General features: G+C 39.2%; 2 protein-coding genes across 5 annotated transcripts in view; one reads left to right on the top strand and one right to left on the bottom strand.

Annotated features, from left to right (window-relative positions):
* Positions 1 to 14,464, bottom strand: part of PACRG (parkin coregulated) — a 505,579-nt gene extending 491,115 nt beyond the window's left edge. For both annotated transcript variants that reach the window (XM_047860011.1, XM_047860012.1), the window contains exon 1: positions 13,947 to 14,464. In XM_047860011.1, the coding sequence (XP_047715967.1) occupies positions 13,947 to 14,102 (156 nt within the window). In that variant the 5' untranslated portion in view covers positions 14,103 to 14,464. The remainder of the gene's footprint in view (positions 1 to 13,946) is intronic.
* Positions 14,465 to 14,482: 18 nt separating this feature from the next.
* PRKN (parkin RBR E3 ubiquitin protein ligase) overlaps positions 14,483 to 16,626 on the top strand; it is a 1,353,288-nt gene continuing 1,351,144 nt past the window's right edge. For 2 of the 3 annotated variants that reach the window (XM_047860009.1, XM_047860008.1), the window contains exon 1: positions 14,484 to 14,703. In XM_047860009.1, the coding sequence (XP_047715965.1) occupies positions 14,697 to 14,703 (7 nt within the window). In that variant the 5' untranslated portion in view covers positions 14,484 to 14,696. Of the gene's footprint in view, positions 14,704 to 16,626 lie in introns of all 3 variants that reach the window. The other variant, XM_047860010.1, reaches the window with a different exon arrangement.

Genomic DNA, 16,626 nt, shown 5'->3' with positions numbered 1-16,626 from the left:
CAGCACAGAGCCCGACACCGGGCTCAAACCCACGCAAGTAGTAAGATCATGGCCTGAGCTGAAGTCAGACACTTAACCGACTGAGCCACCCGGGCACCCCTAAAGATTTTTTTTAATGTTTATTTTTGAGAGAGAGAGACAAAGAGCGCACAAGTGGGGGAGGGGCAGAGAGAGAGGGAGACACAGAATCTGATGCAGGCTCCAGGCCCTAAGCTGTCAGCACAGAGCCCCATGGGGGGCTCGAACTCATGAACTGAGAGATCATGACCTGAGCTGAAGTTGGACACTCAACCAACTGAGCCACCCAAGCACCATGGAATTAGCAGTTTTCAATGAAAAGTAAGAGTCTCTATGTCCTTGCACTGAGTAAGGAAAGGACATGAGGACACAGCCATGAGTCACACTATCTGCAACCAGGAAGGAAGCCCTCCCCGGGAACTGAATTGGCCAGCACCTTGATCTTGGACTTCCAAGCCTCCAGAACTAGGAGAAATAAATTGTGTTGTTTAAGCCACCCAGTCTGTGGTATTTTATCACAGCAGCCAGACCTAAGATGCCACCTTAACATTAATGCCTAGTTTGGGGTGATAAGATACAGGATTGTGGTGGGTCACTGGGAAAAACCTTGCTCCCTGATAAGCAAAAGAGATACCAATGACTAATATTCATTTTTAAAAGCTAAACACATCATGATTAAATCACATGCAAGAATGTAAGGATGATGTAATATTACAATATCATCTATGCATAAATTAACATTAAAATAGTTATAAAAACCCTTATGATCATTTCAAAGATACAGAAACTATCTTCGATAAATTTCAACAATTATATAAAAGAAAAACCCTTAGTAAATTAAGGATATATTGCTATTGTCCTCCAGTTATCTTATGCTTTCAATATAGTTCTAGGCAAAATCCCAAAAAGATTTTCATGAAACTTGACAACTTATCCTAAAATCCCTATAGATGGTAAGAGACCAAGAATGTCAAAGAGGATGATAACAAATTGGTGAAACTCACCTTACCAAATATCAAGATTTTTTTTTTTTAAACGTTTATTTATTTTTGAGACGGAGAGAGACACAGCATGAACGGGGAAGGGGCAGAGAGAGAGGGAAACACAGAATCGGAAGCAGGCTCCAGGCTCTGAGCCATCAGCCCAGAGCCCGATGCGGGGCTCGAACGTGCAGACCGCGAGATCGTGACCTGAGCCGAAGTCGGACGCTCAACCGACTGAGCCACCCAGGCGCCCCGCAAATATCAAGATTTTTAAAGCTACAACAATTAAGACAGTATGATACTGGCTCAGAGATAGATAAATTGACCAATAAGAAGGAATAGAGAGTCCACAGTTACTATCTATAAACGGGATTGAATGGATGGCTCTCCATTTGGAACAGACCAAATTAAAGCCTTAACTCTCATCTTAAAAAATGAATTAGTGACTGAATAATTAATAATCTGTGGAACATCATAAGAAGAAAACATGTTCAAGAAAACTTAACATATCAGGGTGAAAAAAACATTTCTGAAACTAATCAGGAAATACACAAATCACAAAAAGAGATAACTAAAGAGATAACATAAAAAAGATAACTATAATTGCTTAAAATTAAATTTAAAATTTCTATACATCAAAGGAAAAAAACCTATGAAGACAAGTCACAAACTAGAAAATATCTTGAGTTCATATCCAGAAAATATGCATATCCAGAGTATACAACTATAAAGAATACCTACGCAACAATAAGAAAAGGACAACCCAATAGAAAAAATGGGCAAACACTAGTAATAAGCATAGCACAGAGGAAGAAACTTATCTGATTAAAAAACTATGGAAAAAAAACCTCATATGACTATAAGAGAAATGCAAAATTAAAACAAGGTATCATTTCATACCCTGAGGATTAGTACAATTTTGTCTGATACCACCGATGATGATTAGGATTTAGGAAACAAGAGTTCTCATTAGCTGCTGCTGACAGTATAAATATGCACATATTACTCTGGAAAGAAATTTGACAAACTCTACTAAAGTTGAAGCTACACCTCATTATTCAGCAATCCACCTCAGGTGAACTTTGGCACAGGTGCATAATAAACTCTACAGAATGATGCAGTATTGAAATGTAGAAACCTAACAGTCCCTCAGTAAGAGAATGAATAAACACACTGGCTCATTCATGCAATGGGAATATGATACAGCAGGTAAGCAAATTTCCTCCAAGTGTTCCTGCTATCACAGGACATGCATTCCTGAAAATCTACCTGTTCTGCAAAATCACTCATTAAAAATAACAAGGTGTATGGGAAAAATAATGTTTAAAAGCCCATAAAAACCTATGCAATTTTGTAACCAGAGCACTTAATAATCATTCTAATAAAAAGTTATCAGCACAGTTAATTCTTAACCTTTGGAAGTGAAATACTGCAGCAAATATACTGCTGTTCTTTTAAAGAAAATGATGACAGGAGATGTTGTAAAGATTTACAAAGTAGGGTAACACTCCAACACTTTTAAGAGCAAGTATGCAAGGGGAACAGGAGGAATGATACTTTCTGCATCACTTTGAATTACTCTGTTGATATGCTGTGTTCGGTTGTGCTAGTATACTTTTCACTCAGCTGCTCTTACTTGGTGGCATAAAATTTTAACAACATGGGGCAAAAACGTATGAACCTCCTACTTACACTGATATCATTCCCCCATTTGTGAATTGAATATGAGCTAAAAGGCAGTGGAGAAACATGCCCTGTAACAGACTAGCCCAGGTATAAAGGTAACCTGAAGAACAATACCTAAATTTTAATTATATATATACACATACACATTGCCATAAAATGTATGATGCATGTATATGCACTACATTATTTGGGAATGATATATATAAACTATAGGATCCCAGTTACTTCTGGGAACGGAAGAATAGAAGGATGGAAAAGGAAGGAGGAGGTAGCTCTTCTAGTAAGGATTTGTTTATTTTTCTATAAGATCAGAAATTTATTTAAAAGAATACGATGTTATAACAAAACACCATTATTTATTAAATCTAGATAAATATATGCCTATTTTATTTATTTTTAGAACGTTTATTTATGAAGGAGAGCAAGCAGAGGAGGGGCAGGAAGAGAGGGAGAGAGAGAATCCAAGCAGGCTCTGGGCTGTCAACACAGAGCCAGATATTGGGCTTGACCCCACTAACCATGAGGCCATGACCTGAGCTGAAACAAAGAATCAGATGCTTAACCGACTGAGCCACCCAGGTGCCCCAACATACCTATTTGATTATTTTCTATACTCAGTTTGCATGTATTAAAATGTCCTCTGGAAGAGTAAACTGGTATAAAGACAAAAATTAAAATCAACATTCTGGATGAATTAATGGGAGAGATCAATATCAACAGTTTCTAAACATATTACCAAATTAAAATACTTAAAATTGTGTTACACTGGCTAAAAATTTCTCTAAAATATCTGGATATTATGTATAATTACAAACAAACCAACCAACAAGAATAATACAATCAGTGGGAAATAGAATATTGCTTAGTAAACATCTTCAAAAAAAAGTTATATGGAAAATAGTTTTTTGAGATCTTTCCTTAATAGTATCCTCCCAAATGTTCTGAACCATTATTAAAGACTAATTAAATCAACCCCAGAAGAATAAGAAAAATTAAATCAGAATCTTGGAGGGTGAGGCTGAGGAATCAGTATTTTTTTTAAGTTCCGCTGGTGATTTCAATTTGCAACCTGAGAACTATGACATTAGATGTTTCCATCCATTTCTAATATGTATCATGAATGGGTTCCAGAGGTTTCACATATTCTTTTTTTTTTTTAACATTTATTCATTTTTGAGAGTGAGAGAAACAGAGTATGAGCAGGGGAGGGGCAGAGAGAGAGGGAGACAGAATCAGAAGCAGGTTCTAGGCTCCGAGCTGTCAGCACAGGGCCCGATGCGGGGCTCGAACCCACAGACTGCGAGATCATGACCTAAGCCAAAGTCGGACATTCAACCCACAGAGCCACCCAGGCACCCCTCACACATTCTTTTCAAGTGTTCATGGAACAGTCTCCAGAACAGATTGCATGTTAGGCCACAATGCAGGCCTCACTAAATTTAAGAAGACTGAAATTATATCAAGCATCTTTTCTGAACACGATGGTATGAAACTAGAAATCAATTACAAGAAGAAAACTGGAAAACGCGCACACACACTCACTCACCAACACATGAGGCTAACCACTATGTTGTTATGCAACCAATAGGTTAATGAAGAAATCAAAGATAACATCACAAAATACCCTGAGACAAATGGAAATGGAAACACAATTTTCTAACATCTAGGAGATGCAGTGAAAACAGTTCTAAGAGGGAAGTTCATAGCAACACAGAACTAGTTCAAGAAAACAAGAAAAATAACAACCTAACTTTTACACCTGAAGGAAACAGAAAAAGGACAAAGCCAGAAGTTAGTAGAAGAAAGGAAATAATAAAGATCAGAGTGGAAATGAATGAAGTAGACACTGAAAGGACAATAGAAAAAAGATCAATGAAACTAACAGCTGGTTCTTTGAAAAGATAAACAAAATTAATAAACCTCTAGCCAGACTCATCAATAAAAAAAGAGGACCCAAATAAAATCACGAATGAAAGAGAAGTTACCATCGACACCATGAAACACAAAGGGATCAAAACAAATTGGAATTATATCAACAAACTGGAAAATCTAGAAGAAGTAGATAAATTTCTAGAAACACACTATCTTCCAAGACTGAATCACAAAGAAATAGAAAATATTAATAGACTGGGGCACCTGAGTGGCTCAGTTGGATAAGCATCTGACTTCAGCTCAGCTCATGATCTCACGGTTCGTAGTTTCTAGCCCCACAAAGAGTTCTGTGCTGACAGCTCAGAGCCTGGAGCTGCTTCAGATTCTGTGTCTCCTTCTCTCTTTGCCCCTCCCCAGTTTGCCCTCTGTCTCTGTCTCTCTCAAAATTAAATAAACATTGAAAAACATTTTAGAAAATATTGATAGACTGCAAGTAATACAATTGACTAATTCAAAATCTCTCATAAATAAATAAATAAATAAATAAATAAATAAATAAATAAATGTATGTATGTATGTATGTATGTCCAGGACCAGACAGCTTCAAGTGCCTGACTTCTGATTTCAGCTCAGGTCATGATCTCACAGTTTGTGACTTCAAGCTGCTCATCGGGCTCTACACTGACACTGTGGGGCTGCTTGGGATTGTCTCTCTCCTCCTCTCTCTGACTCTCTCCTGCTCATGCACATGTTCTCTCTCTCTCAAAAAGATAAATAAAACTTAAAAAATTTAAGGAGAAAGGAATACTTCCAAACTCATTTTTACAAAACCAGCATAACTCTGACACCAAAACCAGAGAAAGACACCACAAAAAGAAAGACAATTTTAGGCTAATATATCCCTGGTGAATATAGATGCAAAAATCCTCAACAAAATATTAGCAAACTGAATGCAACAATGTGTTAAAAGGATCATATACCACAGTCAAGTGGGATTTATTCCAGCAGTGCATGGATGATTTAACATCCACAAATTAATCACCCTGAGAAACCACATTAACAAAACTAAGAACAAAAATCATGTCATCATCTCAATAGATTCAGAAAAAAAATTTGACAAAATTCAACATCCACCTATGATAAAAAAAACTCTCAACAAAGTAAGAAAAGAAGGAATGTACCCCAACATAATTAGAAGGCATATATATGACAAACCTACAGCTAACATCATATTCAATGGTGGAAGGCTGAAAGCTTTTCCTATAACATCACAAACAAGACAAAGATGTCGACTTTTTTTTTCACCATTTTTAATATTGGAAGTCCTAGACAGAGGAATTAGGCAAAAGAAAGAAATAAAAGACATCCAAATTGATAAGGAAAATGAGGGGCGCCTGGGTGGCGCAGTCGGTTAAGCGTCCGACTTCAGCCAGGTCACGATCTCGAGGTCGGTGAGTTCGAGCCCCGCCTCGGGCTCTGGGCTGATGGCTCGGAGCCTGGAGCCTGTTTCCGATTCTGTGTCTCCCTCTCTCTCTGCCCCTCCCCCGTTCATGCTCTGTCTCTCTCTGTCCCAAAAATAAAATAAAAAACGTTGAAAAAAAATGATAAGGAAAATGAAATTACAGATAACATGATACTATATATAGAAAATCCTAAAGACTCCACCAAAAAACTATTAGAACTAATAAATGAATTCAATAAAGTTGCAAGATACAAAATTAACAGAAATCAGTCATATTTTTATACACTAAGAATAAGCCATCAAAAAGAGAAATTAACAGTCCCATGTACAGTTGCATCAAAAAGAATAAAATACCTAAGGGCATTTAGGTAGATCACTCGGTTGGGCTGTCAACTCTTGGTTTTGGGTTCAAGCCCAAACGGTTTGTGGATTCAAGCCCCACGCTGGGCTCCATGCTGTTGGCACAGAGCCTGCTTGGGATTCTCTCTCATTCCCTCTCTCTCTGCCCCCCCTCCCCCACCACACTCACTCTTTCTCTCAAAATGAATAAACTTAAAAAAAAAAAAAAACCCTTATGTATGCACTTCATTAAAAAAAAAAAAGAATAAAATACCTAGGAATAAACTTAACCAAAAATGTGAAAGACATATTCTTTGAAAACTATAAGACACTGATGAAAAAAAAAGTTGAAGATGACACAAATAAATGGAAAGATATACCACATTCATAAATTGGAACAATATTGTTAAAATGCCCACAGCACCCAAAGCAATCTATGGATAAGTGCAATCCTCATCAAAATACCAATGGACGTTTTTCACAAAAGTAGAAAAAAGAATCCAAAAAATTTGTATGAAACCACAAAACGTCACAAATAGCCAAAGTAATTGTGAGAAAGAACAAAGCAAGGGGTATCATGCTCCCTGATTTAAAATAATACCCAAAGCTACAGTAATCAAAACAGTATGCTAGTGGCTCAACACACACACACACACACACACACACACACACACACACACACACACACAGACATAAATCAATGGAACAGAATGGAAAGCCCAGAAATAAATGGACACACATATGGCCAAATAATCTATGAAAAAGAAGGCAAAGAGATACAATGGAGAAGATGTAGTCTTTTCAATAAATGGTCTGGGAAAACTGGATAGGTACATGCAAAAGAATGAAACTGGACCACTGTCTTGTACCATATACAAAAATAAATTCAAAATGGATTAAGGACTTGAATGCGAGACCTGAAGCCATAAAACCACTAAAAGAAAACATAGGCAGTAAGCTCTTTGACATAGGTTTTACCTATATTTGTTGGACCAGTCTTCTTAGGTATAGGCAACAAATGCTAAAATAAACAAATGGAATTGCATTAAACCAAGGAGCATTTGGACAGCAAAGGAAACCATCAATAAAATGAAAAGGCAACCTATGAATAGGAGAAGATATTTGCAAACAATATATGAAATAAGGAGGGCTAATAGTCAAAATATATAAAGAACTTGAGCAACTTCATATCAAAAACAATTAGAAAACCCAACTAGAAAATGGGCAGAGGACTTGAATGGACATATTTCCAAAGAAGACATATAGATGGCCACCAGGAGCACTAAAAGCTGTTCAATGTTCTATGCTCAATATGTAATCATCAGGGTAATGCAAGTCAAAACCAGAATGATATATCACTTCATAACACCTGTGAGATCAGCTCTTATTGAAAAGACAAAATATAAGAAGTGTAGGGAAGATCTGGAGAAAAGGAAACCCTCACAAGTGTTGCTAGGAATGTAAGTTGGTGCAGCCACTATGGAAAACGATATGGAAATTTCTCAAAAAAATTGACATTAGAACTACCATATGACCCAGCAATTCCACTTCTAGGTATTTATCCAAAGAAAATTAAAAAAAATAATTTGAAGAGGTATAGATACCCATATGTTCATTGCAGCGTTATTTACAATAGCCAAAATATGGACACAATTTGTGTCCATTGACAGAGCTCTGAGCTCTCAAAACAGAGCATGACACAGAACTCAAACCCACAAACTGCAAGATCATAACTTGAGCTAAGGTCAGATCGACTGAGCCACCCAGGCTCCCCACATATATATATGTATATGTGTATGTGTATATGTATACATACACATATACATATATACATATATGTGTGTGTGTGTGTCTCAAAAATGAATAAGCATTAAAAGAATTTTTAAAAAGCGCAACAGTGCCAGATTACTTAGGATCTTACAAAAGAGGAAGAACTTCAACTTTCACTAGGAATGAGGAGATGTTGAAGTGTTTGAGATAAGAAATGCCATGATCTGGCTGAATTTTAAAGAGATCGTCTGAGTTCCTAAATCAGGGGAGGATGGTTAAAAAGAAAAAGACATATAATAATTAGGGCCATAAGAAAGAGGCAGAAGATGAGACGAGAAGGGTAGACTTGCTTACCTTCATTCATCAGATACTTAGTGAGTACACTATTAGGTACTGGTTAGGATGAAAAAAATTAGTTAGCCATAGGTTCTGCCCTCAAAGGAAATTTACAGAAGACAAAACATGAGCCAAAAATAACCATCATACACAGTAGAAAACAATGAGCAAAGGATAATTTTCCATCTTGGTTGACAAAGAGGGAGAATTAGGAAGTCTTCTTGAAGCAGTTGGCATTTTAGCTGGCCACAAAAATAAAAGTTCCTTGACAGCATGGGTTCTGCCTTTTCTAGACTGCTCAACTGCCAGCACCTAAACAGCATTTGGCACGGCGATCAATAGATATTCGTTACATAATGTGTGAAGGAACGTGTGTGTGTGTGCGCACACGCAGATATGTAGGAAGGAGGGCATTTGAGCAGAGGGTACAAGTGAAATTGCAGCAATGAAAGGTTAGTGTTCAATTTGGTGGAAGGAAATGAGAATAGAGGGAGATGAAAATAAACCTTAGAGTAGGTTACATCACAGAAGACCTTGCTGGTCTGGTGGAGGTGCCGTGGTTTTCTCTGAGCAGCGATAAGAGGGGAACTTTACTGGGAAGATGAATGTCATAATACTGATGGACGCTTGAGGCAAACAACCAAATGGTGGATGGAATCTAGAGACCAGTTTGGATGAATATTGTAAAAACCCAGACAAAAGGTGATGAGGTCCCCTCATTGTTAGTACTTCCACCGTGCTGAGCAAATATTTCTAAGCCTTACCACGGATGGACATGTATTTACATATCCTGCAATTACTTTGCTTGTTTATTTCCTTTTCTTCACTAGCAACAGAGCATATTTACCACTGGTGGTGTATACTTTTTTTTTAAGTTTATTTTGAGAGACAGAGAGAGAGAGAGAGAGAGAGAGAGAGAGAGAGCAGGTGAGGGAGGGGGACAGAGAGAGGGAGAGCGAGAATCCCAAGAGAGGGAGAGAGAACTGACACAGGACTCGAACCCACGAGATCATGAGATCTCGAACCCATGAGATCATGACCTGAGCCAAGATCAAGAGGCAGACGCTGAACTGACTGAGCCACCCAGGCACCCTAAGGCGGTGGACACTTCTAATTACCACGCTCACTGCTACTATTCCTTTTTCCCCTTATTACAGTAATAAAATGCCTCAAGTTTCAGCTAGACACAGAGCTACCAGTCAGAGACTACAGTTCCCAGCCTCTCTTACAACTGGATATGGTCATAAAAGTAAGTTTTCGCAACCAATTTGAGCAGAAGTGACAAGTGTAACTTCTGGGACACACATTTCTGATGAAGCTGCTTGCTCTCCATCTCTTCCTGCCTCTTCTTACAGGTGCTCCCCCACCCCCCTCACCATGCCTGAGGTAGGTGCTGGACATTATGCCCTTTTGTAGGTATATAGCTTTCTTAGCCCTTTTCCTGATGGAACGTGTGGGGGCCTGGGAGTTCCTGCAAGGGTCTGTTTTTCATAGGTTTTTGTAGAAAGGGAAAGTATAGGCCTATGACCAAATTCTGGCCAGTGGATGTGAATGAAAGTGTGGTGTGGTGCCTGGGCCAGGCCTCCAAAAGGGAGCTTGCTGCTGCTGCTTCTTTCTTTCTTTTTGAGGGTAGGGATTTGACCCTGATGGTGGTGACCCCACCTTGACCGAGGACATCATCCGACAGGATACAAAGCAATATACAAGCAGTGCCCAACAAACTTGGACCTTTCTATGCAATAGAAACAACTTCCATTTTAGTTAAACTATTGTTATTGGGTCTCTGTTAAAGCAGCCAAGTCAATACCTTAATATATAATGTATAAATGTTGACCATTACCACTATGTGTTGAATGAATATATGATTGGTAAGTATAAAAGTCTCTACATATGTAACATTAAATAAATATTTCTCGGGGCGCCTGGGTGGCGCAGTCGGTTAAGCGTCCGACTTCAGCCAGGTCACAATCTCGCGGTCCGGGTGTTCGAGCCCCGCATCAGGCTCTGGGCTGATGGCTCAGAGCCTGGAGCTTGTTTCTGATTCTGTGTCTCCCTCTCTCTCTGCCCCTCCCCCGTTCATGCTCTGTCTCTCTCTGTCCCAAAAATAAATAAACGTTGAAAAAAAAAAAAGAATTACTTCTCCCATTCCCCTAAGCTTTGAACATAAAACATATGCCTGTTGAAAAGGAAATCTACAGTATAAAGCTTAAGCTGAAGTCAATCTGTATCATCATAACTGGGGCCTACAGCCTAACTTCATTTATGATAAAGTGTATTAGCACAGAAGGCATCTATTGTCATTTGAGATTAAACCAATGCAACACTGAACTACTGGTTTCTGGCTATAGATTCCAACATACCATGAAACAAGGCCTTTACAGGGAAAATGGAACATGAAATCTTCAAATTCTGTATCTTCTACCACTCTTTTTAGGCACACATAACAAGATGAATTTGATATTAGTCTCTGAATTCAGGAATTTTGTCATTGCTTGTTTTCAAACAGAATGCAATAATAATTTCAGGGAAGTAAAGGAAGAAGCTTACTTGACATTGGGTCTTAAAAACCTAGCCATTTATGCTTATTATTATTTTATAATTTTTTTATTGATATATATATATATAGAGAGAGAGAGAGAGAGAGAGGGAGGGAGGGAGAGAGAATATGACTGTTCAGATAGGGATTTCTGTTTGCACAGCCCATCTGATCAAATCAGTTTATGATCAAGTGTATATATTTATGCTACTAGAACATTCTCAAAGAAACACTGGGAATCTCCATAGACCTCTTTGGGGCGCAGTTGCATACATCTTTTGTGGAGGAGCACTGGAATGGTGACTCATTTAATTAGGAAGTTTCTGAAAGAGGCAATTGAAGGGAAGTCTCAATGCCAGAAAAACGATATAGGTGTCCACACTTGGACAGCAGTTGTAATCAAGAGAAGCTGGAGACTGGCATGTTATTTTCTGAATAGAAATAAACCTTAAGAAAGAGAGAGGGGTATTCTGACATTTTAATGCCAAAGGTTCACATTGCTGAAGACAGAAATGGTGAAAGGTAAATATTGGAGATAAAAATGAAAAGTTTCACTTCCTATACCCCTGAAGTTATTTTGTATAAACGGTATCTTTCTTTTACCAAGCCTTTATTATTGTGTGGTAGTTTTCTTCGGAGGACGAAGGACAGGGACTTTGTTTTGCTGATCCCAAATGTTCCTAGCTTAGCAAAAAAAAAAAAAAGAAAAAAAAAAAAGGAAAAGAGATGGAGTTTTTGCTTGAATGAATGAATATGTGGATAATATCTGCATTTATGAATTGTGATTTCTCACTAAATAAAGTGAAAGAAAGAATGACACATCCTGTTCTGAGGCTCTTAATGGAAATACAGATATAACACTAAGAGATTTTCTCTAAAAATGCAAAATCAGAGGATATTTAACTCATGTAGGTTGTTTATAAAGAAGGCTTCTTCATAATCAATTTTTTTTTGCTATTTTAGTTTTATAAGCATATTTACTATATTGGGCAATACTGAAATACTTAATTTTCCAGGAACTATGACTTTAGGTATAAGGCTATGTTAAAAAATAAACATGATTATAAATAAAAATTTAGGAAAAAAAGAGAAAATGACCAATTTTTTACGTGTCTGTGAAAAAATATAACATTGAAAAAAATGACGGAGGCGCCCGGGTGGCTCAGTCGGTTGAGTGTCAGACTTTGGCTTAGGTCATGATCTCATGGTTCTTGGGTTCGAGCCCCACATCGGGCTCTGTGCTGACAGCTCAGAGCCTGGAGCCTGCTTCTGATTCTGTCTGTCTCTCTCTTTCTCTGACCCTCCCTTGCTCATGCTCTGTCTCTCTCTGTCTCTCAAAAATAATTTTTTTTGGGGGCGCCTGGGTGGCGCAGTCGGTTAAGCGTCCGACTTCAGCCAGGTCACGATCTCGCGGTCCGTGAGTTCGAGCCCCGCGTCGGGCTCTGGGCTGATGGCTCAGAGCCTGGAGCCTGTTTCCGATTCTGTGTCTCCCTCTCTCTCTGCCCCTCCCCCATTCATGCTCTGTCTCTCTCTGTCCCAAAAATAAATAAATGTTGAAAAAAAAAAAAATTAAAAAAAAAAAAAATAATAATTTTTTTTTTAAAATGTAAAAAAAAAAAAAAAAGAAAAAACGACCAAGATTATTATTACAAATACTGTGTAGAAGAAAAAACAATTAATTAGCTTGAATGGTGATCGTATTCTATATTGCTGATAAATGAATCATCTGGACTCCCATGACCACCTATTCATGGGAAAAACATGTAAAAAAGATTGCAGGTTACAACAAGCAGGGATTTAATCTACTTTCATGAATTTTACCTGTTGTAAATCAAGTGACACACATTCCAATAAGCTAAATATCATTTTGTGTACTAATATGGCAATCTGACCTAGGGATCTAGAGGTAATCTGTTTCGTTCATGTATTTTAAGGATGCAGTTTAGGAATAAGGTATTAGGTTTCCAATATTTGTATAAAAGAGATAATGTGATACTGGAAAACAACACTATTCATTTAACACAGTGAGCTGCTATACAATAAGTCAGATGCTCCCAGAGTGTAAATTATACAAATTTGAAAGCTGCATTTATTATTAATATCTCATTCCTAGACAGGGGCTTGCTTAGTCTGTCAGTAGTAAAACCTGGCTTAGCATACCAAATCTAAAGCTGCTTAACAAGTATGAAAGTTTTTTTAAAACCTTTCATGCATGTAGCTAATTCACTTGTGTGCATTTTTAAACCCTTTCTTTCCCCTAATAGTATTGAGAATATTTTTACTATAGCAATTATAGAAATTAAATATGAATTGTAGTAATAGAAATACTTGAACTGAAGCTTGGATTGTTTAAATTTATCATTTAAAAGGTCTATCTGGAAATAGACTTCATATTAAATTGCCTATCAGTGCTCTAACAGGCTGAAATTATTTTGTAAGAAAGAGGGTTGTTAAAGTAAATGTATGGATATGCTAAAACTTCTTAGGTTGAATTGATGAGATTTCTTATTGTAGATGATTTAATGAGTTTATGTTTCTGGGTGCACGTCAGCACATGTCACATTTTGCAAGACTTTATGATTTCTAAGAACTCGCCTTCTATAAGGTCCTTTGCTGAGGAGTGGGGCTAGATTAGGAATCAAATAGGGAAAGAGGGTCTTTTTTTTTTTTTTCCGTGTAAATAGTAATTTTGGATGGTCTAGAAACCATGAGTTATTAGGCAGGTGCTTATCAATGAGTATAGTACCTCACTTGCCCGAGATCCTTTCTGACGACCTAGCCTGGACCTGCACACTCTGGTGGGCACCCTCCGCAGAGTAATTGCCATTTTTGCCAAAGACCACCCAGGACAGAGATTCAGAATCCATCACAGGGCCGGCCAGCATCTATAATCTGGTGTCCCCTGATTCGGAGCGAGTGCATTCAATGCAAGAAGATCACTTACGACTGAGTTTTTCATCATGGCTTTGACTGTGAAGCCCTCAGAAACCAGGGAGTGAGGCTGGTGCACCGGGAGCGGCTGTTGTGCCAGCAGCTTGGTCCTCTTCGGCATCTTGTCTGGGCATTTGTTTAAGCTCAGGGTCTCTTTTTCTGCCACCATCTTCCTAGAAAATGTCTTGTTCTCATAAAACGTGTAGTAAAAGAAGCAGTGGGTTTTACGGATGTGAGAAGGAGTTCGGGGAAAAAAAATGTAAAAAGGCGCGATACTGGTAGAAATTCAACCCCTCGTAGCGCCCAGGTTGATCCAGATGTTTGGCAGCTCCTAGGTGAAGGGAGTTGAAGGGAGGGGAGGGGCAGGAAGAGCGAAGGACCGCGGCAAAAGCTGCAACAAGCTTCCAAAGGTAAGCCTCCCGGTTGCTAAGCGACGCGTCAACACTAAGGCCGAATGGCCCAGTTCCCCCGTGACGTACGTTTCCTGGGCCTGAATCCCGAATGGCGGCGGAAGGCCGGCGGCGGACCGCGGCCGGCGGCCGGAGGGAGAGGGGCGGGGTGAGGAGAAACTACGCGGTAAAACTACGACTCCCAGAAGGCCCCTGGTGCGCGCCGTCGGCGCGTGCGCATTCCGAAGGCCGGGCACAGGGGAGGCAAGTGCCGGAAGACTTACCCCCGGAGCCACACTGGTGGGAGGCACAGGCGGGTGCCGGTGTGCGCGGAGGCTCCTGCGTGCCTAGCAGTCTCCACCTGCCCAGTGACCATGATAGGTACGTGGGTGCCTGCCAGGTACAGCCTCTCTGCGCCGCCCCGCCGGGCCTCGGCGGACGGGGACCTCCAGGGTGTCCGCCGGCGTCAACTGTCAGTGGCAGGGCGACAGTGTCCGCCCCTGCTCAGCCCGCGCGGCGGGCTTCCCGGTGCCCGCCGAGGACCAGGAGAATAAGTGTGTGTGTTCTAAGCCCCCACCCCGTCCGTGGTTTGACAGGCTTCCCGCTGGAGACAACTTCTCCGGGGACCCTGGTGTGCGCCTCTGCACCTCCCAAGGTGAAGGCTGGGTCGCGCGTTCCCACCGCGAGCGCACTGCCCTGCCAGACCTGTGGGGGTCGGGGTGCTGGCCCCTCTCGTGCGCCCGGCGTATCCGTCCCTCCTGGCACCTTGGTAGCTGTCTTCCAGTTAGGAACAGATTGGGACCCACCGTCTGTAGGACTCTCTATGGGGAAACCCTAGCGAAACATTAAACTCTAGGCTCAAAAGAAATCCCTGCGGATGGATTTAAACGTCTTGCTCCCTCCGGTCTTTCCTTTTAAATCTCTCATTGTAGGTCTGAGATGAAAGTATTTAGAGTAAACAATAACACGGATTAATTCTTTTCAGAATGAATTCTTATTACTCAACACAAAATGACCTAGGTGCATTTCGGTGATTAAAGCTTTGGAAATGGTTCTTCTGTTTTTAAACACTGTGATGTATAAGTTTAGCAAAGTTTCTCCCTTACAGGGTTGTTAAGCCAAAGTTGTGGGTTTTGGGTTTGGGGGTTTTGTTTTTGTTTTTTTTTAGCGGTAATCTCTGAAATTAGAGTTAATGCACAGTATGATTAGATACCGTTGTTATTTGGGGATTTGTTATGATAGAGACTTGCTCTAGATTGTGTATGGAAGATTTGGTGAGCCTCTTGGGGGATTATTTTTGATGGGCGCCACTTACAAACTACTTTTGAGTACGACGAGTACATCTGAAGTCAAAAGTGGTCTGTCGAGAAAGATGAGAAGTGGATTTTTAAAATATGTAAGTTTGTATGCACTGATAAGCTCGTCTGAAGTCTTTTATTTAGGAAATTAATGTTAAAATGTAAAACGTTCTACTTGCTGGGAGAATCATGCCAGTCAACTGACTCTGTCTTTGCTGCAATGATAAAACCTAAGGATGCTGTCCAATTTTTCTTACTTTTCGAGCACGTATGACTTCTGATGAATGACTTTTGAAAGTCATCCAATTAAGACATTTTTCTTAGAAATTTTTCATAAAAATTTTTATGAACCTTTTTTGAGCCTTTTTAGGTGACTGCTACATAAAATCTACTTGTAAACACAACTCTGAACTGATTCAGAAAACCAAGTAGAGGAAAATTTTCAAAATCCATCATGTCAGCATTTTACAGGGGCAAAAGTCTATATTTTCAAGACAATTGTGCAAATCTTATTTTAATTCAATTTAATCTAGTGCATGGATACTTTTAAAAGAAGCAAATTTATAGTAAAGCAATATAAAGACAAGAACTTAAGATCTAAAAATCATTACTTAAATCTAAATTATTATCTAATAAATGACTATGTAAAAACTTTGTTAGGATGAGCTATGTTTAGGCAGTTTAGTTTATTTGGGATCCAGGGACACAGAAGGAAAGAGTATGATCTTTGTATTTGGTGATTAGACAGTTATTAGTAACTTGTAATTACATGGAGACTATAAGGTGGATTTTAGAAGATGCTTTTCTCATACTCCAGATACTGTTTTTCATAGTGCAAACAAATATGTATCACAACATAAATAGTGAAATCCCTGCCCCCTCCCAAGAAAAGTCCCTCACGTGTAAAAACCCTGTGGACAATATGCAGTAAATTATTTTATACAATTAGTTGCATTGCCTAATTTGGTCAGTGGGCACATTTTAATAAAAATCTTAATTGCCAATT

The sequence above is a fragment of the Prionailurus viverrinus genome, chromosome B2 (genome assembly GCF_022837055.1).
Source record: "Prionailurus viverrinus isolate Anna chromosome B2, UM_Priviv_1.0, whole genome shotgun sequence".
Classification (NCBI taxonomy): domain Eukaryota; kingdom Metazoa; phylum Chordata; class Mammalia; order Carnivora; family Felidae; genus Prionailurus; species Prionailurus viverrinus.
This window is presented reverse-complemented; position numbering and strand designations above follow the sequence as displayed.